The sequence below is a fragment of the Pseudophryne corroboree genome, chromosome 8, assembly GCF_028390025.1.
Source record: "Pseudophryne corroboree isolate aPseCor3 chromosome 8, aPseCor3.hap2, whole genome shotgun sequence".
Taxonomy (NCBI): Eukaryota; Metazoa; Chordata; class Amphibia; order Anura; family Myobatrachidae; genus Pseudophryne; species Pseudophryne corroboree.
Genome location: NC_086451.1, coordinates 236,738,164 through 236,764,964, shown reverse-complemented (window position 1 = coordinate 236,764,964; position 26,801 = coordinate 236,738,164). Strand labels below are relative to the sequence as shown.

Here is a 26,801-nt window from a genome sequence, read left to right as displayed (position 1 = left end):
AACACCCAACATGGGGGTAGAAGTATGATTTTTTTCCAGTGGACTGTCTGTCCATGACAATGGAGGATACAATATCAAAATCTCCGCCGACAATCATATTGGTAGTGGTATATCTAGACAGTAATAAAAGCTTAAAAAAACCTTTTCGAGTACACATTCGGGGCATACACATTACAGATCTAACAGATAAAATAGTCACATCGAGGATCACATAACGACTGTCTCTTTTACGGATGTACAGTATATGGTAGAGACTTGTTAAGAAGAATAACAGTTCCTCTAGATTTAGAATTATATGCTGAAGCCAACACAACCTTCCCATACATATTTAATTTGACTATTTCATAGGGCACGAGGTGCGTTTTTTTGCAATAAAATCAGGTCAGCCTGCAACTTAGTAAGATAAGTAAGGATGTTTCCTTTTCACAGGAGAGTAAATCCCACCGACATTCCAGAAACATAATTTCTTCTTCATCCACTAAGGGTCACTGAAGTACTCTTGGGATATGAACGGGCGTTAGCAGGACAGGCACTGAATATTTAAATTAGTAACTCTCCTCCCCTCCATACTCCCATAGTACCTCAGTGTTTTTTCGGTGCCTCACAGGATAGAAGCACTAGTGGATTCTTCCACACATTTTTTCTATTTTTTATACTTTTCCTTTACTTCTAATCACACTCCCTTCCCAGCTTAGATAAGAAGCTTGGGTCTGGGATAGTGCAAGCTGCAAGGGCAGCTATTGGCTTGTCTGCGCTCAGAGAGGAGCACCACCATAGCCACAAGCAGCTCAGCTACACACTGAGCTGCAGGAGGGAGCTGGCCGGAGCTTGTATGAGAAGCCCCGTCATAGGACTCCGACATCAGCCTCAGGTAAGGGGCTGGAAGGGGGGATCAGGGCGGTCAGCTCACGCTGCCGCCCCGCTGTGTAACTTTGTATGCGACACCGCTGGTAACCCCGCTACCACACTCCCCTGCTTCCGCCATGGTAGAAGCGCTGCCGCCCGCCGCCGCTGATACTTCGGCTCCCGGCCGTCGCCGCTCATAAGCCCGTTGCTGCCACCGCCACTCCTCGTCTCTTCCCAGCTTCTAGCGCTGGGTACATAATGCTGCCGCCGCCGAGCTCCACGTCTTACGCTGCTCACAGCATTAAAGGGGGGATTACACTGGCGGCTCAGACCTCTCAGACCGCGGACAGCGTTCACTGCTGCCGCGGTCTGTCCCCTTTTACAAGCAGCGTCACTGCAGGGAGGGGAGATGGGGGGGAGAGCAATATATGCATTACAGACTACAGCCTGTTAAACCTGGTTTAAGAAAAGCACATTGCTATGAAGAACTGTGTGTTTTAGGGGGTTACATTTGTAACAGTAAATATAACCTGACATGATTTATGTATTATACATAGAATGTAAGCACATGGCTGGAGGCCATTTTAACCATGCTTCCTGCTTCTTCCAGGAAGGTGCTGTTCTACACCAATACTCCACCGGATGGTGCAGGGGTGTTAGTAGGACTTTTGGATCAGGTTTCATATAGTCTGGCCATGTGCACTGCACTTTGGCCGTATACACACCTTAGTAACATTTTACTGAGTCGTGGGACTTGTCTGTCTTTGTCTATTTGTGTTGTCGTGTATATAATGAGTATGACACCGGCAAAATAAAAAAAGCACCACTGCCTGGGGGGCCCTCCTCCTCTAGGGATCAGGTTTTAGACTGTGCACTTGAATTATATATTATACATATGTTACCATATACTGCACAGGATTATGATGTATTCTCTACAGTACATTGCTGTCATTAATCTGGCACATTATCATGCATGCACTTGCATTAATTACTATATAAATTATCAAGGAGTCCAGACCAGGTACTCTATAATGGTTAGCCAAACCTCTGTGGTGGCTGGCCACACCCCCTTTGGAGGCTGGCCACACCTCTAATCATGGGCCTCTACCACTGCATACCCCCGGTGGGCCCTTCATGCTCCAGTCCGACACTGAACTGCAATGTCTGTAAGAGTGTTTTACCTGATGGATCTACTACATGCACAGTATGTTTTGTAAATTCAGCTACAAATACGATTTCTCCTCCGATTTCGCCGCCGGATCCTTAATAGGCAATACTAGCAGATGTAATGGCTGGGTTGCAGCCAGAATTGTCCGCCGCTCGGCAAGAGCGGGAAGCGGCAAGATCTGAGGCTCGGGTGAGACCACCAGAGATACCAGAAGGGTCTCGGGAAATGTCTCAGTCCTTGCAAAGGTCCAAGTCTAGTTCGGGCCACAAAGATAGTTAGCATTTGTCTTATAATTTCCGGTTTCTGCTATGTTGCATTCTGACGATTCAATGCCAGACCTCACTGTGCAAGATGAACATGAGGAAGGGGAATTGGACCAGCAGTCAGATAGTGAGGATATTGACAGCCCGGGCATTGATAATCTCATAAGGGCAGTACGTCAGTCTCTGAATTTTACAGAGACTGAAGACCCTCTTACAAATGATGAGGTGGTATTTGCTAAACAACAGAGATCTCCAGTTTGTTTTCCTTTTTCAGAATCTCTTAATAAGCAGTTAATAGAGGCGTGGAAGAATCCGGATAAATGGTTTTCTATACCTCGCCGGTTTCTGTCTAGTTACCCATTTCCAGAGTCGGTGACATCTAAATTGGAGAATCCTCCAATGGTGGATTCGTCAGTGTCCAAACTTTCTAAAAAGTTAACCATTCCAGTACCAACTGCTACTACGCTTCAACACCCGTCAGAGCGTAAACTAGAAGCTATGCTAAAATCAATGTATACAGCAGCAGGGGTGCTGCTTAGACCTGGTTTGGTTGGAATTTGGGTAACTATGGCTATGATTATATGGATAACACAGCTCAGGTCGCCCTACAAGACGACCACCTTATTCTTCTCACTGATCACATCTGTGAAGCTGCTGAGTACCTATGTACAGCTTCTACGGACGTCTGCCAGGTCACTTCTCGCCTTTCAGCATCACTAGTTACGGCACGACGTATTCTTGGCAGGCTGAGGCAGAGGTCAAACGAGGAATAGAAGCGTTACCTTACGCTGGCGAGAAGTTGTTTGGTCCTGAATTGGACAAATGGATTTCTGAGGCCACGGGGGGAAAGTCTGTTTTCCTACCATTGCCTCTACAGGTACCTAGACAGAAATACTCTTGACCAGCGTTCAAATCTTTTAGACCTCAGCCCTTTTGAGGCCGTGGTAAAGGAACAACCACACAGGGTAGACGTGGTAGAGGACGTGGGTTTCAACAAACCACCACCCGTCGTCAGGATGCTAAGACCACCAACAAGCCAGTGGCATGACGAGCTCCCAGCCCATCTCGGATCTTCAGTTGTGGGGGCTCGCCTTCAGACGTTCCATTTGGCGTGGTTCCAGACATCCACAGATGGGTGGATCCGCAATTTAGTGTTAAAAGGTTACAAAATAGAGTTCGATTGTCTCCCTCCAGAGCACTTTTCCAAGACAGGACTGCCTGTGTCAAAAGACAAGAAGGCGGTTCTGCAGATCGCGATTCAGTCTCTGCTAGATTCAGCAGTGTTGATTCCAGTCCCAGTTCACCAACAAGGTTAAGGTTATTATTCCAGTCTTTTTGTAGTTCCATAGCCGGATGGCTCTGTCAGACCAATATTGAACCTAAAGGGGCTCAATCAGTACGTCACTTACTACAGATTCAAGATGGAATCCCTGCGGTCAGTAATTGCAGGTTTAGGGCCCCAGGAATTCATGATTGCGCTGGATCTCAAGGATGCGTACTTACACATTCCAATTTGGCCACTGCATCAGAAGTACTTAAGGTTTGCGGTACAGCAAAACAGTTATCAATTTCAGGCTCTACCGTTTGGCCTCTCGTCAGCACCTCTGGTATTCACCAAAGTGATGTCTGTGATGATAGCTCATCTCAGATCCCTGGGAGTGATAATAGTTCCGTACTTGGACGATCTGCTCATCAAAGCTTCGTCTCAACAGATACTCCTCCAACATGCCTTGCTGACATACAATGTGCTAGTTCAGCACGGTTGGATTGTCAACTTCAAGAAATCAAATCTGATTCCGTCTCAACGACTTCAATTCCTAGGAATGATTCTCGATACAGTGAATCAAAGAATTTACCTGATAGAACAGAAGGTACAGAGTATTCGTCATCTGGTACAGTTAGTGCTCAAGCCACGCACAGTCTCTGTACATTTGTGCATTCGACTGTTAGGAAAAATGGTGGCAGCTTTCAAATCGCTCCAGTTCAGAAGATTTCAATCACGTCCTTTTCAAATGGATGTGCTCACACAGTGGTCAGGCTCGCATCTGCAGATTCACCAGATGGTGCGGTTGTCTCCACGGGCCAGAGTATCACTACTCTGGTGGCTCCAAGTACACAATCTCACCGCAGGGAAAAGGTACGGCGTCTGGAATTGGATAATTCTAATGACGGATGCGAGTCTCAGAGGTTGGGGAGCTGTGATCCAAAATTATCAGCTTCAGGGTCTCTGGGCAGATCACGAAAGATTGCTGTCTGTAAATGTCCTGGAACTCCGGGCAATTTACAACGCGCTGCGACAAGCAGTGCACATGCTCCGGTCTCAGACTGTCCAGGTGCAGTCAGACAGCGCAACGGCAGTCACGTACATCAACAAACAAGGAGGAACAAGAAGCCGAATGACCATGCGGGAAGTAGCTCGAATCCTCAATTGGGCCGAGCATCACCAGGTGATATTGTCGGCAGTGTTCATTCCGGGAGTGGACAACTGGGAGGCGGATTATCTCAGCCGTTGGGATTTTCATCCAGGAGAATGGGCATTAAATCCAGAAGTGTTTCACATGTTGGTCCAGAGGTGGGGTTACCCACAGGTGGACCTGATGGCATCTCGCCAAAATCATCAAACACCCCAGTATGTGTCCAGAACACGAGATCCAAAGGCAGTGGCAGTGGATGCTCTCACGATCGCGTGGCCGTACAGCCTCGTGTATCTGTTTCCACCGTTTCCGCTGCTTCCTCTGTTGCTAAAGCGGATCAAACGAGAGTCCACCACAGTCATACTAGTGGCGCCTCATTGGCCACGGAGAGCATGGTTCTCGGATCTCCGCGGGCTACTCGCAGACGATCCTTGGCCGCTCCCGCTACGTCCGGACCTGTTACAACAGGGTCCGTTCCTGTCCCCCGACTAAGCGGCTGCGTTTGATGGGGTGGCTGTTGAAACCGCCCTCTTAAGAAGAGAGGGTATTCCGGAATCGGTTATACCAACCATGTTACGTGCTAGGAAGCCAGTTACGGCAGCTCATTATCACAGGATTTGGCGTGCCTATATAGGTTGGTGTGAAGCTCGGAAGTTTCCGACATCGTCTTTCAAGTTATCCCATCTTTTGCTATTTTTACAGACGGGGTTGGATGGAGGACTACGTTTATCTACACTAAAGGTGCAGGTCTCTGCCTTGTCAATTTACTTTCAAAGGCATTTGGCTCTTTTGCCAACTGTACACACCTTCCTGTAAGGTGTCCTTAGAGTACAACCTCCATTTATACCACCTACAGCGCCATGGGACTTGAATCTGGTTTTAGATTTTTTACAGTCTTCATATTTTGAACCCTTACAACAAGTGGATGTTAAGTTTCTCACTTGGAAAACAATTTTTCTCCTAGCCTTAGCTTCAGCAAGGCGTGTTTAATGATGATAGAGCAGAACTTCGGACGAATCCCGCTTTCCTGCCAAAGGTAGTATCATCTTTTCACATCAATCAACCAATCGTAGTTCCTGTGTTATCAGAAGGTTCAGGAACTTCAGCTACTTTGGACGTGGAACGTGCACTACGCGTTTATGTAGCCCGAATGTCTACAGTACGTAAAACAGATACGTTGTTTGTCCTCTATGATGCTGTCAAGATGGGTTGGCCAGCTTCCAAGCAGACCTTATCCAGATGGATTAAGCTGACCATACGTCAGGCTTATCTTCATACCAGGATACAGCCGCTGGCATCAGTTTCAGTTTATTCCACACATTCTGTGGGAACTTCATGGGCAGCAGGTCGTGGGGCCTCTATGATGCAGCTTTGCCAGGCGGCTACATGGTCATCAGTGCACACGTTTGTGTGCTTTTACAAGTTAGATACGTTTGCGGCATCAGCATCTAGCTTTGGCCGTCTAGTGTTACAGGTGCCAAACTGCTCTCCTGCCCAAGGGGGAAACTTTGGGACATCCCAAGAGTACTCCAGTGACCACTAGTGGATGAAGAAGAAAATAGGATTTTGGTACTTACCAGATAAATCCTTTTCTTTGAATCCACAGGGGGCACTGGATGCCCACCCAGAGCAGTTTTTGCCTGTATTGTGGTAAGTTCAGTGGATCTTATGGTAACACATTCTCACCGACTTGTTCAAATGTTCAAGTAATATAGATTATTGTGTCAACTGTTTAGTTGTCCAATACGTTAGGTGTCAACTTCATTGTTGTCCGTTATGTTATAAGGTTATATGTAATTCTCCATTGTTAATCTTCTCTATCGCTCCTGTTCGGCTCAGTAAAAAACACTGAGGTACTATGGGAGTATGGAGGGGAGGAGAGTTACTTATTTAAATATTCAGTGCCTGTCCTGCTAATGCCCGTCCATATCCCAAGAGTACTCCAGTGCCCCCTGTGGATTCAAAGAAAAGAATTTATCTGGTAAGTACCAAAATCCTATTTTTAATGAGGCCATTCATCCATGTGAAAGGGAAAGGTTGGGTATATGATAATATAATGCAAAAACTCATGCAATCCATTTCTATCAGTAGCAAGAATACCTCATCTATCTTCACTCCAGGGGTAGGGGCATGGGAGGGTGGAAGGAAAGAGGAAAACATAGGGGGTAATTCCAAGTTGATCGCAGCAGGACATTTTTTAGCAGTTGGGCAAAACCATGTGCACTGCAGGGGGGCAGATATAACATGTGCAGAGAGAGATAGATTTGGGTGTGGTGAGTTCAATCTGCAATCTAAATTGCAGTGTAAAAATAAAGCAGCCAGTATTTACCCTGCACAGAAACAAAATAACCCACCCAAATCTAACTCTCTCTGCAAATGTTATATCTGCCCCCCCCTGCAGTGCACATGGTTTTGCCTAACTGCTAAAAAAATTTCCTGCTGCGATCAACTTGGAATTACCCCCATACTGTAGAAGAAAAAACATAAAAACAGAAATAGGTAACATAGGTAATCATACCCATAGAACAAAACCCACATGGCTGAGTAACCACACCAGCAATCTCTTCCATGTAGTAGAGACTTCCAAACAAAAGAGAATATCCTCAAGAGTAATAAAAATAACAAAATTAGAACTGGGAACTCTTAGCTGCAGCAAGCAAAACATAAAACAATATGAAAGGCTGCAGAATAGCATATGGTGGCAGCAATACATTAAACCCTAGTGAAGGCTGAGCAAAGAGAGGAAGGTAAACTTGGCAAATTTGGTAACTTGCAGTGTCAGTACAGGAGAGGCGTCCTGTAGATGGTGAATTCTCCCTTTTAGGAAGATGCTAAAATATGAGTAGTACTGCATATCCCCAATGAAAACAAAAACCTGTGAGTAAAAGAGCACTGTCGGACCGCAGGATCCAGGAGAGGGAACTAGCAACCAGATTGGTACATGGTAACAGAACATCTCACCAATAAGTCACAAATCTCAATGAGAAAGGAGACCCAAACAGTATGTAGGTGCCATCAGCCTGGTAAATCCATGTTGGATAGAGACATAGATTGGGGTAAAGATGAAGCCATAGACTCTGCATCATCAGCTGAAGTAAATTCTACCAGTGTAGGGCCATCAAATATACGTAACTTTGCCTGAGTAAAGAAAATTTCTTGCCTCGTTTAATACGCAACTAGATCTGCATTCATCTCTGCACATGCTGGTGGCTGCCCAGCATAAGACAAAGCCGCCCAGCATGTGTAAGGCCGCCTTCCAATGCATTTGCAATCTAATTGAGAATGCATTGGATCTAAGGTTGACCCCTGGCAGCGTACATTTATTTTGCAGTGGCTGCGTGTGACGTCTCGCAGCTACTCTGAAAACGGTCCCAGCCCGCCCCCGCTCGCCCTGCCCCACCCCCCAACATCGCCGGAAAAATGCCTGCTGCTGTCAGTCACATTGTGGTCACATCCATCGGGGATGTGACTGCAATGTGTGTGGCTGCGCATTCACAGTTTGCCGATATTGGCAAACTAAGCTGCAAGCCACATTGGCGGCAGGGTCTGAATGACCCTCATAGTTCAGACAGCGGAATATTACCACTCTTGGTCTGCTACACTTCTGATCCCGCGCAGGGACAATCATGTGCACCCTCTCTATGGCTAAATCAAAACAAACTGCAATAATATGCAGTAACTCTGGCAAAGATTGCATCAGAAAATGGTATAAGGCAGGGCCCTTCAATGATTCTAGGAGACCCACAACCCTGAGATTGTTATGTCTCAAGCGATTCTCTAAATCTTGTAGTTCATTCCAGACTTTGGGGGTCATTCCGAGTTGATCGCTAGCTGTCGTTGTTCGCAGCCCACCGATCAGGCTAAAAATCGGCATTTCTGTGCACGCGTGACGTATGAGTACAAAGTCCGTTGTGGTTTAGCACAGGTTCTAGCGAAACTTTTAGTCGCACGGCACAACGCAGGAAGATTGACATTAAGGGGCCATTTCTGGGTGTCGACTGACCATTTTCTGGGAGTGTTTGGAAAAACGCAGGCGTGCCAGGGAAAATGCAGGCGTGGCTGTGCGAATGCTGGGCGGATGTGTGATGTCAAAAGCCAACCCTCCAACGTTAGAATCATCGCACATGAAGAGTAAGTCCGGGGCTGATCTTGTTTTGCACAAAATGTTTTTGCAGTCGCTCTGCTGCACAGGCGTTCGCACTTCTGCAAAGCAAAAATACACTCCCCAGTGGGCGGCGACAATGCATTTACACGGCTGCTAAAAACTGTTAGCGAGCGATCAACTCGGAATGACCCCCTTGGTAAGAATCTTTTTGGAGAGATTTATTCTCTTGTATATCATGAAAATTAGTCCCCACTTTATTTTCAAGCGCAGTCACATCAGACCGCAGCTGCGTGACCAGAGAGGCAACCTGCTGTATAGCCTATGATAACTGAGTGACCTGCTATTGCAGCAGGGTCATAGTGGTGTCAGTGATGGATGTATAAGTAATGAATAGGTGATAGGTGGGGTCCTGAGTATGGGAGGGGGAAGCCAAGGAACAAATGCATTTCTCTAACGTCCTAGTGGATGCTGGGGACTCCGTCAGGACCATGGGGAATAGCGGCTCCGCAGGAGACAGGGCACAAAAGCAAGCTTTTAGGATCACATGGTGTGTACTGGCTCCTCCCCCTATGACCCTCCTCCAAGCCTCAGTTAGGTTTTTGTGCCCGGCCGAGAAGGGTGCAATCTAGGTGGCTCTCTTAAAGAGTTACTTAGAAAAAGTTTTTAGGTTCTTTATTTTCAGTGAGTCCTGCTGGCAACAGGCTCACTGCATCGAGGGACTTAGGGGAGAGATTTTCAACTCACCTGCGTGCAGGATGGATTGGATTCTTAGGCTACTGGACATAGCTCCAGAGGGAGTCGGAACACAGGGCTCGCCCTGGGGTTCGTCCCGGAGCCGCGCCGCCGACCCCCCTTGCAGACGCTGAAGATGAAGAGGTCCGGAACCAGGCGGCAGAAGACTCTCAGTCTTCATCAGGTAGCGCACAGCACTGCAGCTGTGCGCCATTGTTGTCAGCACACTTCACACAGCGGTCACGGAGGGTGCAGGGCGCTGGGGGGGGGGGCGCCCTGGGCAGCAATGTATAATACCTGTATGGCGAAAAATACATCACATATAGCCCTTGAGGCTATATGGATGTATTTAACCCCTGCCAGATATCTAAAACTCCGGAGAAGAAGCCCGCCGAAAAGGGGGCGGGGCCTATTCTCAGCACACAGCGCCATTTTCCCTCACAGAAAGGCTGGTGGGAAGGCTCCCATGCTCTCCCCTGCACTGCACTACAGAAACAGGGTTAAAACAGAGAGGGGGGGCACTGATTTGGCGATATGTATATATATTAAAATGCTATAAGGGAGGAACACTTATATAAAGGTTGTCCCTGGATAATTATAGCGTTTTGGTGTGTGCTGGCAAACTCTCCCTCTGTCTCCCCAAAGGGCTAGTGGGTCCTGTCCTCTATCAGAGCATTCCCTATGTGTGTGCTGTATGTCGGTACGTGTGTGTCGACATGTATGAGGAAAATATTGGTGAGGAGGCGGAGCAAATTGCCTGTAATGGTGATGTCACTCTCTAGGGAGTCGACACCGGAATGGATGGCTTATTTATGGAAATTACGTGACAATGTCAACACGCTGCAAGCCGGTTGACGACATGAGAGGGCCGGCGAACAAATTAGTATCTGTCCAGGCGTCTCAAACACCGTCAGGGGCTGTAAAATGCCCATTTACCTCAGTCGGTCGACACAGACCCAGACACGGACACTGATTTCAGTGTCGACGGTGAAGAAACAAACGTATTTTCTTTTAGGGCCACACGTTAAGGGCAATGAAGGAGGTGTTACATATTTCTGATACTCCAAGTACCACAAAAAAGGGTATTATATGTGAGGTGAAAAAACTACCTGTAGTTTTTCCTGAATCAGATAAATTAAATGAAGTGTGTGATGATGCGTGGGTTTCCCCCGATAGAAAATTATTGGCGGTATACCCTTTCCCGCCAGAAGTTAAGGCGCGGTGGGAAACACCCCTCAGGGTGGATAAGGCGCTCACACGCTTATCAGAACAAGTGGCGGTACCATCTACGGATAGGGCCGTACTTAAGGAGCCAGCTGATAGGAGGCTGAAAAATATCCTAAAAAGTATACACACACATGCTGGTGTTATACTGCGACCAGCGATCGCCTCAGCCTGGATGTGCAGAGCTGAGGTGGCTTGGTCGGATTCCCTGACTAAAAATATTGATACCTTTGACAGGGACAGTATTTTATTGACTATAGAGCATTTAAAGGATGCATTTCTATATATGCGAGATGCGCAGAGGGATATTTGCACTCTGGCATCAAGAGTAAATGCGATGTCCATATCTGCAAGAAGATGTTTATGGACACGACAGTGGTCAGGTGATGCAGATTCCAAACGGCACAAAGATGTATTGCCGTATAAAGGGGAGGAGTTATTTGGGGTCGGTCCATGGGACCTGGTGGCCAGGGCAACTGCTGGAAAATCCACCGTTTTTTACCCTAAGTCACATCTCTGCAGAAAAAGACACCGTCTTTTCAGCCTCAGTCCTTTCGTCCCTATAAGAGTCATATCTGCCCAGGGATAGAGGAAAGGGAAGAAGACTGCAGCAGGCAGCCCATTCCCAGGAACAGAAGCCCTCCACCGCTTCTACCAAGTTCTCAGCATGACGCTGGGACCGTACAGGACCCCTGGATCCTACAAGTAGTATCCAAGGGGTACAGATTGGAATGTCGAGAGGTTCCCCCCTCGCAGGTTCCTGTAGTCTGCTGTACCAATGTCTCCCTCCGACAGGGAGGCAGTATTGAAAACAATTCACAAGCTGTATTCGCAGCAGGTGATAATAAATTTACCTCTCCGACAACAAGGAAAGGGGTATTACTCCACACTATATGGTGGTACTGAAGGCTAGGTGAGACCTATTCTAAATCTGAAAAATTTGAACACTTACAAGGGTTCAAATCCAGATGGAGTCACTCAGAGCAGTGATAGCAAAGAACAAGGGGACTATATGGTGTCCCGGGACATCAGGGATGCTTACCTCCATGTCCCAAAATTTGCCTTTTCTCACCAAGGGTACCTCAGGTTCGTGGTACAGAACTGTCACTATCAGTTTCAAGACGATGCCGTTGGATTGTCCAAGGCACCCCGGGTCCTTACCAAGGTAATGACCGAAAGGAGGATTCGTCTTCAAAGAAAATGGACGACCTCCTGATAAGAACAAGGTCCAGAGAACAGTTGGAGGTCGGAGTAGCACTATCTCAAGTAGTTCTACGACAGCACGGGTGGATTCTAAATATTCCAAAACCGCAGTTGTTCCGACGACACGTCTGCTGGTCCTAGGGATGATTCTGGACACAGTCCAGAAAAAGGTGTTTCTCCCAGAGGAGAAAGCCAGGGAGTTATCCGAGCTAATCGGGATCCTCCTAAAACCAGGAAAAGTGTCAGTGCATCATTGCACAAGAGTCCTGGTAAAAATGGTGGCTTATTACGAAGCGCTTCCATTCGGCAGATTTCACGCAAGAACTCTTCAGTGGGATCTGCTGGACAAATGGTCCGGATCGCATCTTCAGATGCATCAGCGGATAACCCTATATCCAAGGACAAGGGTGTCTCTCCTGTGGTGATTACAGAGTGCTCATCTTCTAGAGGGCCGCAGATTCGGCATTCAGGATTGGATGCTCGTGACCACGGAGGCCAGCCTGAGAGGCTGGGGAGCAGTCACACAAGGAGTGTGATCAAGTCTGGAGAATTCTCTCCACATAAATATACTGGAGCTAAGAGCAAATTTATAATGCTCTAAGCTTAGCAAGACCTCTGCTTCAAGGTCAGCCGGTATTGATCCAGTGGGATAACATCACGGCAGTCGCCCACGTAAACAGAAAGGGCGGCACAAGAAGCAGGAGGGCAGTGGCAAAACTGCAAGGATTTTTCGCTAGGCGGAAAATCATGTGATAGCACTGTCAGCAGTGTTCATTCCGGGAGTGGAGGACTGGGAAGCAGACTTCCTCAGCAGGCACGACCTCCACCCGGGAGAGTGGGAACTTCATCGGGAAGTTTTCCGCATGATTGTGAACCGTTGGGAAAGACCAAAGGTGGACATGATGGCGTCCCGCCCGAACAAAAAAATGGGACAGGTATTGCGCCAGGTCACGAGACCTTCAGGCGATAGCTGTGGACGTCCTGGTAACACCGTGGGTGTAACAGTCGGTGTATGTGTTCCCTTCTCTGCTTCTCATAACCAAGGTATTGAGAATTATAAGACATAGAGGAGTAAGAACTATACTCATGGCTCCGGATTGGCCAAGAGGGACTTGGTAACCGGAACTTCAAGAGATGCTCACAGAGGACTAATGGCCTCGGGAGCTAAGAAGGGATTTGCTTTCAGCAAGTACCATGTCTGTTCCAAGAGGAACCGTGGCATCGGCCTTTAAGAAAGGACCTGCTCCAGCAGGGACCTTGTCTGTTCCAAGACTTACCGCGACTGCGTTTGACGGCATGGCGGTTTGAACGCCGGATCCTAAGGGAAAAGGCATTCCGGAAGAGGTCATACCTACCCTGGTCAAAGCCAGGAAGGAGGTGACCGCACAACGTTATCACCACATGTGGTAAAAATATGTTGCGTGGGTGAGGCCAGGAAGGCCCCACGAAAAAATTTCAACTAGGTCGATTTCTGCACTTCCTGCAAACAGGAGTGTCTATGAGCCTCAAATTGGGGTCCATTAAGGTTCAAGTTTCGGCCCTATAGATTTTCTTCCAGAAAGAATTGGCTTCAGTTCCTGAAGTCCAGACGTTTGTCAAGGGAGTATTGCATATACAGCCCTTGTGTGCCTCCAGTGGCACCGTGGGATCTCAACGTAGTGTTGGGATTCCTCAAATCATATTGGTTTGAACCACTCAAATCTGTGGATTTGAAATATCTCACATGGAAAGTGACCATGCTGTTGGCCCTGGCCTCGGCCAGGCGATTGTCAAAATTGGCGGCTTTGTCTTACAAAAGCCCATATTTGATTTTCCATTCGGACAGGGCAGAACTGCGGACTCGTCCCCAGTTTCTTCCTGAGGTGGTGTCAGCGTTTCACCTGAAACAACCTATTGTGGTGCCTGCGGCTACTAGGGACTTGGAGGACTCCAAGTTGCTAGACGTTGTCAGGGCCCTGAAAATATATATATATATATAATTCCAGGACGGCTGGAGTCAGAAAGTCTGACTTGCTGTTTATATTGTAGGCACCCAAAAAGCTGGGTGCTCCTGCTTCTAAGCAGACTATTGCTCGTTGGATTTGTAGTACAATTCAGCTTGCACATTCTGTGGCAGGCCTGCCACAGCCAAAATCTGTAAATGCCCATTCCACAAGGAAGGTGGGCTCATCTTGGGCGGCTGCCCGAGGGGTCTCGGCTTTACAACTTTGCCGAGCAGCTACTTGGTCAGGGGCAAACACGTTTGCTAAATTCTACAAATTTGATACCCTGGCTGAGGAGGACCTGGAGTTCTCTCATTCGGTGCTGCAGAGTCATCCGCACTCTCCCGCCCGTTTGGGAGCTTTGGTATAATCCCCATGGTCCTGACGGAGTCCCCAGCATCCACTAGGACGTTAGAGAAAATAAGATTTTACTTACCGATAAATCTATTTCTCATAGTCCGTAGTGGATGCTGGGCGCCCATCCCAAGTGCGGATTGTCTGCATTACTTGTACATAGTTATTGTTACAAAAAAATCGGGTTATTATTGTTGTGAGCCATCTTTTTTAGAGGCTACTTCATTGTTATCATACTGTTAACTGGGTTCAAATCACAAGTTGTACGGTGTGATTGGTGTGGCTGGTATGAGTCTTACCCGGGATTCAAGATCCTTCCTTATTGTGTACGCTCGTCCGGGCACAGTACCTAACTGAGGCTTGGAGGAGGGTCATAGGGGGAGGAGCCAGTACACACCATGTGATCCTAAAAGCTTGCTTTTGTGCCCTGTCTCCTGCGGAGCCGCTATTCCCCATGGTCCTGACGGAGTCCCCAGCATCCACTACGGACTATGAGAAATAGATTTATCGGTAAGTAAAATCTTATTTTTTTAAAGTGTGGATTAAAAGACGAACAGTGTTTACATAGACAATCAATAGGTCGACACCAGATGTTTAACAGTCAATAATTCGACAGGTTCTAAAGGTCATGAGTTAAATGGTCAACATGGATTTAGGTCAAAAAGTTGACATGCAAATAATCGACACATTTTAGCCCTAATCTAACCCTAAATTAAACCGTCCCCCTAGTGCCTATCCCTAGCCATCCCCTTCCACAGCTTAACCCTAACTCTTCCCCTAACCCTAATCCTGCCTAAAAACAAATGTGAAAAGCATGAAATAAAAGGTGTCTCGCTTTTTTTGTGTTGACCATTTAACAGTCGATCTTTTGGGTGTTGACTATTGACCATCTGTTGTCTATCAATTTACTGTATATCTATTTACTGTCTATCTTCCATCCAGATATTGATTTGTTACTGTCATTGTTTCTGTAGGCCAAAGTGCTCAGACTGCTTGCCACAGTCTACCTGGAGTGGGACTACAGATTGCATCAAGACAAGGCACTTAGTGCCATCAGGTTAGCTAATGAGGTACTGTGTCTTGATTTACTCCATATTTTGAATTTTATAAATTTAATGGTTAGCCTCTTTAATATGTTTATTTGCAATAATTATATTGGCAGGCCTTAATTACTCAAAATTACTGTTATCATTATACTGATAAAATATAAAGCATATTTTAAGTATATAAATAAAATCTTTGGTAAAAAAAAATGCCCTTTCCATTGGTTTGAGAGGCAGGCTGGCTTTATTTAAATTAATAGTAATAGAAAATTGAAGTGGAAAAACCACTAAAGGGGGGTACACACGGAGCAATATTTACTTAATTTCAAAGCAATCTGACTAGATTGCTTAGAAATTAAGAAAATATCGCTCCGTGTGTAGAGATGCCAGCGGCCGTAGCTATCGCCGACTCTAGATTGGGCATGCATGCATGCCCAATCTAGTGAGATCGCTCACTTCGCTGGGTGGAGTGAGCTTTTTGGATTTTTTTCCTCCCTAGCTCAGCACACATAGCACTGTGTGCTGAGCTTGAGAAATATGTGCTGAGCAATCTGTGCTAGATTGCTCAGCACATATCTCCGGGACAAATCTTCCTGAGTGTACGGGGCACTCCTGGCGCAATAAATAAATAAAATAATAAGATCCAATCAGATAATTACCAGCTGCACATAATTTAGGCTTTGCAACGGCCTTAACCATAACAAAACCACAAAAGTAATTATTGCGCTTGATAAACTGACAGGAAAGATATATATATATATATATATATATATATATACAAACAAACATATAAAATAGATAATATATGTCTGTGTTTGCATTCACTCAATTAGTACACACAAGAGACTTGCTTAAAGATAAAAAATATTTACTTAGTTTCTAAAAAATATACATATACACACATCAAAATGTTTTCAGTAATAGTTATTATTCAATTAACACAATTATAACAACTATAAAAATGTAGCAATATACATAAATGGAGCTAGCTGTAAAAAGCTGTAAGCAGCTAGTGAAATACAGGTATCACTCTAAATCACAGGTTCTCAAACTCGGTCCTCAGGACCCCACACAGTGCATGTTTTGCAGGTCTCCTCACAGAATCACAAGTGAAATAATTAGCTTCACCTGTGGACCTTTTAAAATGTTTCAGTGAGTAATTAATGCACCTGTGCACTTGCTGGGTTACCTGCAAAACATGCACTGTGTGGGGTCCTGAGGACCGAGTTTGAGAACCACTGCTCTAAATTAAGCAAGCTATCAGTGTCTTGAGAAAGTCCCGAGAGCTGATAGGATGAAATGACGTAATCCCCTATTGGAGGTTGGTCTGCACACGAGTGACCGAGTATCACTTTATATTAAGCAAGCTATAAGTATATTTAAAAGTCACAGAATTATCAGATAGCGACACTGCAATGCCCCAGTATGGTAAGTATAACTGATATAAACTCCAGCTGTTCATAAGGCACTAGTAACACTTGAGCTAGACTGCCAATGCAGTTAATAGTTGCAGGGTTACCGATAGCAATGGTGCAGTCCCGTAATGAAATACTTATTCAGTTTGAAGGGGATATTTCCAACCCGCCTGACACTGTGGCGTCCCAATAATATATACTGCTCAAAAAAATAAAGGGAACACTAAAATAACACATCCTAGATCTGAATGAATGAAATATTCTTATTAAATACTTTGTTCTTTACATAGTTGAATGTGCTGCCAACAAAATCACACAAAAATAATCAATGGAAACCAAATTTATTAACCCATGGAGGTCTGGATTTGGAGTCACACTCAAAATTAAAGTGGAAAAACACACTACAGGCTGATCCAACTTTGATGTAATGTCCTTAAAACAAGTCAAAATGAGGCTCAGTAGTGTGTGTGGCCTCCACGTGCCTGTATGACCTCCCAATAATGCCTGGGCATGCTCCTGATGAGGTGGCGGATGGTCTCCTGAGGGATCTCCTCCCAGACCTGGACTAAAGCATCCGCCAACTCCTGGACAGTCTGTGGTGCAACGTGGCGTTGGTGGATGGAGCGAGACATGATGTCCCAGATATGCTCAATTGGATTCAGGTCTGGTGAACGGGCGGGCCAGTCCATAGCATCAATGCCTTCGTCTTGCAGAAACTGCTGACACACTCCAGCCACATGAGGTCTAGCACTGTCTTGCATTAGGAGGAACCCAGGGCCAACCGCACCAGCATATGGTCTCACAAGGGGTCTGAGGATCTCATCTCGGTACCTAATGGCAGTCAGGCTACATCTGGCGAGCACATGGAGGGCTGTGCGGCCCCCCAAAGAAATGCCAGCCCACACCATTACGTGACCCACTGCCAAACCGGTCATGCTGGAGGATGTTGCAGGCAGCAGAACGTTCTCCTTGGCGTCTCCAGACTCTGTCACGTCTGTCACATGTGCTCAGTGATAACCTGCTTTCATCTGTGAAGAGCACAGGACGCCAGTGGCGAATTTGCCAATCCTGGTGTTCTCTGACAAATGCCAAACGTCCTGCACGGTGTTGGGCTGTAAGCACAACCCCCACCTGTGGACGTCGGGCCCTCATACCACCCTCATGGAGTCTGTTTCTGATCGTTTGAGTAGACACATGCACATTTGTGGCTTGCTGGAGGTCATTTTGCAGGGCTCTGGCAATGGCTCCTCCTGTTCCTCCTTGCACAAAGGCGGAGGTAGCGGTCCTGTTGCTGGGTTGTTGCCCTCCTACGGCCTCATCCACGTCTCCTGATGTACTGGCCTGTCTCCTGGTAGCGCCTCCATGCTCTGGACACTACGCTGACAGACACAGCAAACCTTCTTGCCACAGCTCGCACTGATGTGCCATCCTGGATGAGCTGCACTACCTGAGCCACTTGTGTGGGTTGTAGACTCCGTCTCATGCTACCACTAGAGTAAAAGCACCGCCAGCTTTCAAAAGTGACCAAAACATCAGCCATAAAGCATAGGAGCTGAGAAGTGGTCTATGGTCACCACCTGCATCACAACTCCTTTATTGGGGGTGTCTTGCTAATTGCCTATAATTTCCACCTGTTGTCTATTCCATTTGCACAACAGCATGTGAAATTGATTGTCAATCAGTGTTGCTTCCTAAGTGGACAGTTTGATTTCACAGAAGTATGATTGACTTGGAGTTACATTGTGTTGTTTAAGTGTTCCCTTTATTTTTTTGAGCAGTGTATTTACCCGACCAAGTGGTAAGGGTTTGAAGGTAGAGTAAATAACCACTCAATGGCTACCCCTCTGGGTAGGTGCTCAGCATGAGCGTGGCATCCACTATCACTGCCAGCATTATAGTTGGTGCAGATAGTCTGTGCTGTCAGGCGGGAGTGTTGTTGTTCCAATTGACGGTGGGGTGAATTACAGCAAGGAAAACCCACTGATAACGATACTCGGTCACTCGTGTGCAGACCAATCTCCAATAGGGAATTGCGTCAACGCATTTCATCCCATCAGCTCTCAGGACTTTCTCAAGACACTGATAGCTTGCTTAATTTAGAGTGATACCTGTATTTCACTAGCTGCTTACAGCTTTTTACGGCTAGCTCCATTTATGTTTATTGCTACATCTTTATAGTTGTTATAATTGTGTCCATTGAATAGTAACTATTACTAACATTTTGATGTGTGTGTGTATATGTATCTTTTTTAAGAAATTAAGGAAATACAGGTGCAAAAGTTCATTTATTTCAGTAATTCAACTTAAAAGGTGAAACTAATATATTATATAGACTCATTACATGCAATGTGAGATCATTCTACCTTTATTTGTTATAATTTTGATGATTGTGATTTACAGTTTAATATAACCCCAAATCCAAAATCTCAGAAAATTAGATTATTACATAAAATCAATAAAAAAAGGATTTTAAATACAGAAATGTCGGCCCTCTGAAAAATATAATCATGCATATGTACTCAGTACTTGGTTTGGGTCCTTTTTGCATGAATTACTGCCTCAATGCAGCGTGGCATGGATTCTATCAGCCTGTGGCACTGCTGAGGTGTTATGGAAGACCAGGATGCTTCAATAGCGGCCTTCAGCTCTTTTGCATTGTTCGGTCTCATGTCTCTCATCTTTCTCTTGTCAATGCCCCATAGAGTCTCTGTGGGGTTCAGGTCAGGCAAGTTTGCTGGCCAATCCAGCACAGTAATCCCACGGTCATTGAACCAGGTTTTTGTACTTTTGGCAGTGTGGGCAGGTGCCAAGACCTGCTGGAAAATGAAGTCAGCATCTCCATAAAGCTTGTCTGCTAAAGGAAGCATGAAGTGCTCTAAAATGTTCTGGTAGACGGCTGCGTTGATACTGGACTTAATAAAGCACAGTGCACTAACACCAGCAGATGACATGGCTCCCCAAATCAACACAGACTGTGGAAACTTCACACTGGACTTCAAGCATCTTGGTTTGTGTGCCTCTCCAGTCTTCTTCCATAATCTGGGACCTTGGTTTCCAAATGAGATGCAAAATGTGCTCTCATCAGAAAAGAGGACTTTGGACCACTGAGCAACAGACCAGTTCATTTTTCTTTAGCCCAATTCAGACGCTTCTGACATTGTTTGTTGTTCAGTAGCGGCTTGCCAAGAGGAATACAACATATATATTTTTTTTAAACTCTTTATTTGTACCAGGAGAGACAAAAAAAAGTATACAAAACAGATTCAGCTGTACATTTAAAGGTGAAAACCAGTCTCCGTGGAGTTTTTCAAGAATTTTTTTCAGTTAACATACAAACAAAAATGTCCCGCGAAGGGGGACCACATGTAAGGGAGAAAGAAACAGAGAGGTGTAGCGAGAAAGGGGGGGGGGGGGGGGAGAAAAAAATAAAAGAGCGGGTACAGAAGAAGAGAACAGGGCTGATCCAGGTCATGAGAAGGAAAGTACATCAAATATAAGAATAAATAGTGCATAAGCATGCCTATATAAATACAGACTGATGAGCTAGTCATTGTTCAATAACCAAAAAGGTCTATAGAGGTCAGTACGGCATCCGGAGGGAGGGTCCAGGTACAGCATGGCTAGGAGCTCAGGAGACAGGGACAAAAGAGCGACTTGAACATCAATTTGGGGGAGACATCATAAGCAACCAGGGGCCCCAGACGAGTTCAAATTTATGTGGACAGTCATGCAGATAATAAGTGATCTTCTCCATATTGGCAACAAACCAAATATAATTATTCAGGGCAGGGACAGTAGGAGCAGCGGAGGCCTTCCAATTCTTAGCAATTAAGGACTTAGCAGCCACAATTATATGGGAAAACAGTTTATTCAAAAGAGGATCAAGATCTGGATACGGACGGGCCAATAGAAATACCCACGGGTCCAGTTCAAGCACCAATCCAGATAGGGAGTTCAGTATATCGAGTACCCTATGCCAGAAGCGAACAATATGTGGACAGGTCCACCAAATATGGAAAAGAGTTCCCCGCTGACCGCATCCAAACCGGGGTAGCAGAAGGGAACATCCTAGACAATTTATCCAGGGTGTAATACCACCGATAATATAGTTTATAGGATGTCTCCTTGAGTCGAGTAGAGATGGAACTTTTAGCTATGCCCTCCCGTACCTCCTCCCAACAGGCATCGTCTGGTGGGGGACCCAGGTCCCACTCCCATTCATGGCGAGTCTGCAGTCCCGAGGAAACTCCAACCAACATAGAATAGATCAGCGATATTAGTCCTCTACATATGGGTTTTTTAATACATAAAGATTCAAAAGAAGTAAGATCTCTTAGAGCGAGGTAGGGAGAGAAGGAAGTGGCGGATCTGAAAGTATTCAAAAAGGGGGGGGATAGAGAGGCAAACTTACTTTTGATATCGTCTATAGACATCCAATGGCCTTGGAGGGAAAGATCATATACCACATGAACTCCAGCGCTAAACCAGGGTGTGAATCGATAGGATGAAAGAATCGATAGGATGAAAGCGGGAAAAGCAGGGTTGTCCCAGATGGGTGTAAGGGGGGAGTAACATAGTAACATACATACATAGTATCTAAGGTTGAAAAAAGACAATTGTCCATCGGGTTCAACCTATTTGTGGTCTCCTATGCATGATTATTTTGTATAAAATTTTGACTGAAGTTGCTGACTGCCGTTCCGATTAACCCCTCTTTTTTATAATAACCATAGTGCGTGACTATGCCCCCGTAACCCTGGATATCCTTATCCATTAGGAATTTATCTAACCCATTCTTAAAGGTGTTGACTGAGTTGGCCATTACAACTCCCTCAGGCAGGGAATTCCAAACACGTATCGTACTTACCGTAAAAAAGCCTTTATGCCGTATTGTGTGGAATCTCCTCTCCTCTAACCTGAGCGAGTGTCCACGAGTTCTCTGTGTTGATCTAACCAAAAACAGGTCCTGCGCAAGATCTGTATATTGTCCCCTTATATATTTGTAAATGTTGATCATGTCCCCTCTTAATCTCCTCTTTTCCAGTGTAAACATGCCTAGTCTTGCCAGCCTTTCCTCGTATTCCAGCGTCTCCATACCCTTAATTAGTTTGGTCGCCCGCCTTTGAACCTTTTCTAGCTCCAGGATATCCTTTTTGTAGTAAGGTGCCCAGAATTGTACACAGTATTCAAGGTGTGGCCTCACAAGTGATTTATATAACGGGAGTATAATACTGTCGTCCCTAGCATCAATTCCCCATTTTATGCATGCTAATATCTTTTCTCTGACGTCCTAGTGGATGCTGGGTACTCCGTAATGACCATGGGGTATAGACGGGCTCCGCAGGAGACTGGGCACTCTTAAAAGAAAGATTAGGTACTATATCTGGTGTGCACTGGCTCCTCCCTCTATGCCCCTCCTCCAGACCTCAGTTAGTATCTGTGCCCGGCCAGAGCTGGATGCACCCTAGGGGCTCTCCTGAGCTTTCTAGAAAAGAAAGTATTTGTTAGTTTTTTATTTTCAGTGAGATCTGCTGGCAACAGACTCACTGCTACGTGGGACTGAGGGGAGAGAAGCGAACCTACCTGCTTGCAGCTACTGTAGCTTGGGCTTCTAAGGCTACTGGACACCATTAGCTCCAGAGGGATCGAACAAAGGCCCAGTCCTCGGTCGTCCGGTCCCGGAGCCGCGCCGCCGTCCCCATTGCAGAGCCAGAAGAAAGAAGAGAAGTTGAAAATCGGCGGCTGAAGACTCCGGTCTTCATTAAGGTAGCGCACAGCACTGCAGCTGTGCGCCATTGCTCCCTTAGCACACCACACACTCCGGTCACTGATGGGTGCAGGGCGCTGGGGGGGGCGCCCTGGGCCCTGTATTATGTGCTTTTCGCCTAGTAAGGGCGCTGGGGGGGACGCCCTTACTTGGCGAAAAGCACATAATACAGTCTGATAAACTGTATATGTGCATTAACCCCCGCCATTAAAGTACATAAAAGGACAGAAGCCCGCCGCTGAGGGGGCTGGGCCTTCTTCCTCAGCACACCGGCGCCATTTTCTCTTCACAGCTCAGCTGGAAGGAAGCTCCCCAGGCTCTCCCCTGCAGTATCCTGGTACACAAAGGGTAAAAAAGAGAGGGGGGGCACAAAAATTTAGGCGCAAAACTGTGTATATAAGCTGCTATAGGGGGAAAAATCACTCAGTATAGTGTACATCCCTGTATTATATAGCGCTGTGGTGTGTGCTGGCATACTCTCTCTCTGTCTCTCCAAAGGGCCTGGTGGGGGAACTGTCTTCAAATAGAGCATCCCCTGTGTGTGTGGTGTGTCGGTACGCGTGTGTCAACATGTCTGAGGTAAAAGGCTCCTCTAAGGAGGTGATAGAGCGGATATGTGTGTGGGAGGGTGTCTCCGTCGACAACGCTGACACCTGTTTGGATATGTGTAAGTGCTGAGGTAAAATTATTGCACAAAAGGTTAGGGAACAGAAAGGAAATCTACCCTGGTATGTCCCTATGTCACAGAGTCCTTCAGAATCTCTCTATGTTCACTATCCAAAATAACAAAGTATCGACACGGAGTTTAACTCCACTGTCGACTACGATAATGCAAAGTTACAGCCAAGAGGGCTAAAAGATATTCAATATATGATTATTGGAATAAAAGATGTTTTGCATATCACTGATGACTCATCTGTCCCTGACACGAGAGTACACATGTTAAGGGGAAGAATGCTGAGGTAAATTTCCCTCCTCTCATGAGGAAAAAGAGCGGGAATCTCCAGACAAGAGACGGCAGCTTCCCACAAGAGAATTCTCAGGCTGTATCCTTTCCCCACTAGGGCCAGGATGTGTTGAGAATCTTCCCCTTGGGTGTCCTGTTTGCACTAGCTATTCTCAGGGATCCTGCAGATAGTGTTCACATTCTAGTATACTACCCAGACCGGCGATTGTGTCGGCATGGGTTTATAGCGCTGTGGCAGCGTGGACAGGTACCTTATCAGCAGAGATTGAGACCCTAGTATGCATATAAATATTTTAAGATGCTGTCTTAAGTGATAGATATATAATTATAAAGCATGCCCAAAGGGACATGAGTATACTGGGTCCTAGAGACAAAAGCTATGTCGATTTCTGCTTGACGTGTCCTGTAGAATATACATTGGACAGATGATGCCGACTTAAGAGGCATATGGAAGGCTGAGGATTGTGTGGAGAAAGGTTCTCAGGCCTGGTCTCCACAGCTATAGCTGGTAATTCTGATATTTTTCCTTATATTCCTGCACAGCCTAGGAAAGCACGACATTATTAAATGCAGCTTTTCGAATAAAAAAACAAGAAAGTCTGAGGTGCGTCCTTTCTTGTCAGAGCCGGGGGCAGAGGAAAGAATCTGTACAACACAGCTAGTCCCCAGGAACAGAAGTCCTCCCCGGCCTCTACAAAAATCCACGGAGCTAGGCCCGGTGGGGACACGCCTTCGTAAGTTCAGCCACAAGTGGGTTCACTCCCTGTTAGATCCCTGGGCAATAGAAATTGTATCGCAGGGATACAGGCTGGACTGTGAGAAGATGCCCCCTCACCGAGGACCCGGCGGGCTTCCCCCCAAGAGAGGGAGCCAGTGTTAACTGCAATTCGTAAATTGTATCTTCAACAGGTGGTGGTCAAGGGTCCCCTCCTTCAACAAGAGGGTGTTATTATTCGACCATGTTATAATCCCGAAACCAGATGGTTCGGTTAGACCCATATTGTATTAAAATCCCTGAACATATACCTGAAAAGGTTCAGGTTCAAGATGGAATCGCTAAGAGCGGTCATTGCAAGCCTGAAATGAATCGGGACATAAGGAATGCATACCTTCGTGTCCCCATTTATCCACCTCATCAGGCATACCTCAGAATTGCGGTACGGGATTGTCATTACCAATTTCACCAAGGTAATGGCGGATATGGGGGTGCTCCTGCGGAAGCAAGGTGTCACTATTATCACATACTTGGATGATCTCCTCATAAAAGCGAGATCAAGAGAGCAGTTGCTGGACAGCGTATCACCTTCTCTGGAAGTGAAACGGCAACACGACTGGATTCTATATATTCCGAAGTCGCAGTTGGTTCCTACAGCTCATCTGCCTCGCCTAGGCATGATCCTAGACACAGACCAGAAGAGGGTTTATCTACCAATAGAGAGAGCTCAGGAGATCATGACACTGGTCAGGAATCCATTGAAAACCAAAACAGGTGTCAGTGCATCACTGCACTCGAGTCCTGGGAAGGATGATGGCATCATACGAGGCCATCCCCTTCGGCTGGTTCCATGCAAGGACAATGGAACTTACTGGATAAGTGGTCCGGATCACATCTTCAGATGCATCGGTTAATCACCCTATCCCCCAGGGCCAGGGTGTCTCTCCTGTGGTGGCTGCGGAGTGCTCACCTTCTCGAGGGCCGCAGATTCGGCATTCAGGACTGGGTCCTGGTGACCACGGATGCAAGCATCCGAGGGTGGGGGGCAGTTACACAGGGAAGAAAATTCCAAGGTTTGTGGTCAAACCAACAGACTTGCCTTCACATCAATATCCTGGAACTAAGGGCCATATACAACGCCCTAAGTCAAGCGGAGTTCCTGCTTCGCGACCAACCGGTTCTGATCCAGTCAGACCGCAGGGGCTCATGTAAACCGCCAGGGCGGCACAAGGAGCAGGGTGGCGAGGGTAGAAGCCACCAGAATTCTTTGCTGGGCGGAGAATCAAGTAAGCGCACTGTCAGCAGTGTTCATTCCGGGAGTGGACACGACCTCCACCCGGGAAAGTGGTGACTTCATCAGGAAGTCTTCACGCAGTTTTGCAAATTGATGGAAACTGCCTCAGGTGGACTACATGGCGTCCCACCTCAATAAAAAGATAAAAAAGGTTTTACGCTGGGTCAAGGGACTCTCAGGCAGGGCCGTAACTAGGTGTGTGCCGATGGTGCCTTGCCCACAGCGCATATTCACTGTAGGCGCACCATCCGGCATCACCACCCGCACGGCCGCTCAATAAGAATTAATCTACCAGGACCCAGGAGGCGCCCACCGCACCGCAGCTCCGCACGAGTGAAGAAACAGGAAATAAACTACAGCTCCCAGCAGCCCTTGCTGCAGGAAGCTGTAGTTTATTTCCTGTTTCATCACTCAGTCAGCGTGGGTTCGGCATGTGATGCTGCCCCCGCGCTCTTACTGTTGCCGGCCCCCCAGCGCAGCACTGCAGGAGAGGAGACAGAGAGACAGCCCTCACTGCTGGGAGCTGAGCTCTCCGGCTGTCTGGGGGCGGAGCCAAGCTCAGGCAGACGTTACAGACAGAAGGCCCACACTCCGGAGGAGCAGAGGTGACAGGAAGTGTGTAAGTCTGTCTCTCTCTTCCAGCTCTCTCCTTCATCTCTACCTCTGTATAACACTCTTTCTTATCTCTCCCCCTGTGTAATACTCTCCCCTCTACCTTATCTCTCCCCCTGTGTAACACTCTCCCCTCTACCTTATCTCTCCCCCTGTGTAACACTTACCCTACCTTATCTCTCCCCATATGTAACCCTCTCCCCCTGTATAACTCTCCCCCCTACCTTATCTCTCCCCCTGTGTAACACTTCCCCTACCTTATCTCTCCCCAAGTGTAACCCTCTCCCCCTGTATAACTCTCCCCCCTACCTTATCTCTCCCCCTGTATAACACTTCCCCTACCTTATCTCTCCCCCTGTGTAACTCTGCCCCCTACCTTATCTCTCCCCATGTGTAACCCTCCCTCCACCTTATCTCTCCCCCTGTGTAACACCCCCCCTGTGTAATTCTCACCCTTACCTTATCTCTCCCCCTGTGTAACTCTCCCCTACCTTATCTCTCCCCCTGTGTAACTCTCCCCCTACCTTATCTCTCCCCCTGTGTAACACTTCCCCTACCTTATCTCTCCCCCTGTGTAACACTTCCCCTACCTTATCTCTCCCCCTGTGTAACTCTCCCCCTACCTTATCTCTCCCCCTGTGTAATTCTCACCCCTACCTTATCACTCCACCTGTGTAACTCACCCCTACCTTCTTTC

At 46.7% G+C, this 26,801-nt stretch overlaps 1 protein-coding gene across 3 annotated transcripts in view; it reads left to right on the top strand.

Moving 5' to 3' along the window:
* TEX11 (testis expressed 11) overlaps positions 1-26,801 on the top strand; it is a 1,490,225-nt gene that overhangs the window by 721,523 nt on the left and 741,901 nt on the right. For all 3 annotated transcript variants that reach the window (XM_063937124.1, XM_063937125.1, XM_063937123.1), the window contains exon 11: positions 15,266-15,361. In XM_063937124.1, coding sequence (XP_063793194.1) covers positions 15,266-15,361 — 96 coding nt within the window. The remainder of the gene's footprint in view (positions 1-15,265; positions 15,362-26,801) is intronic.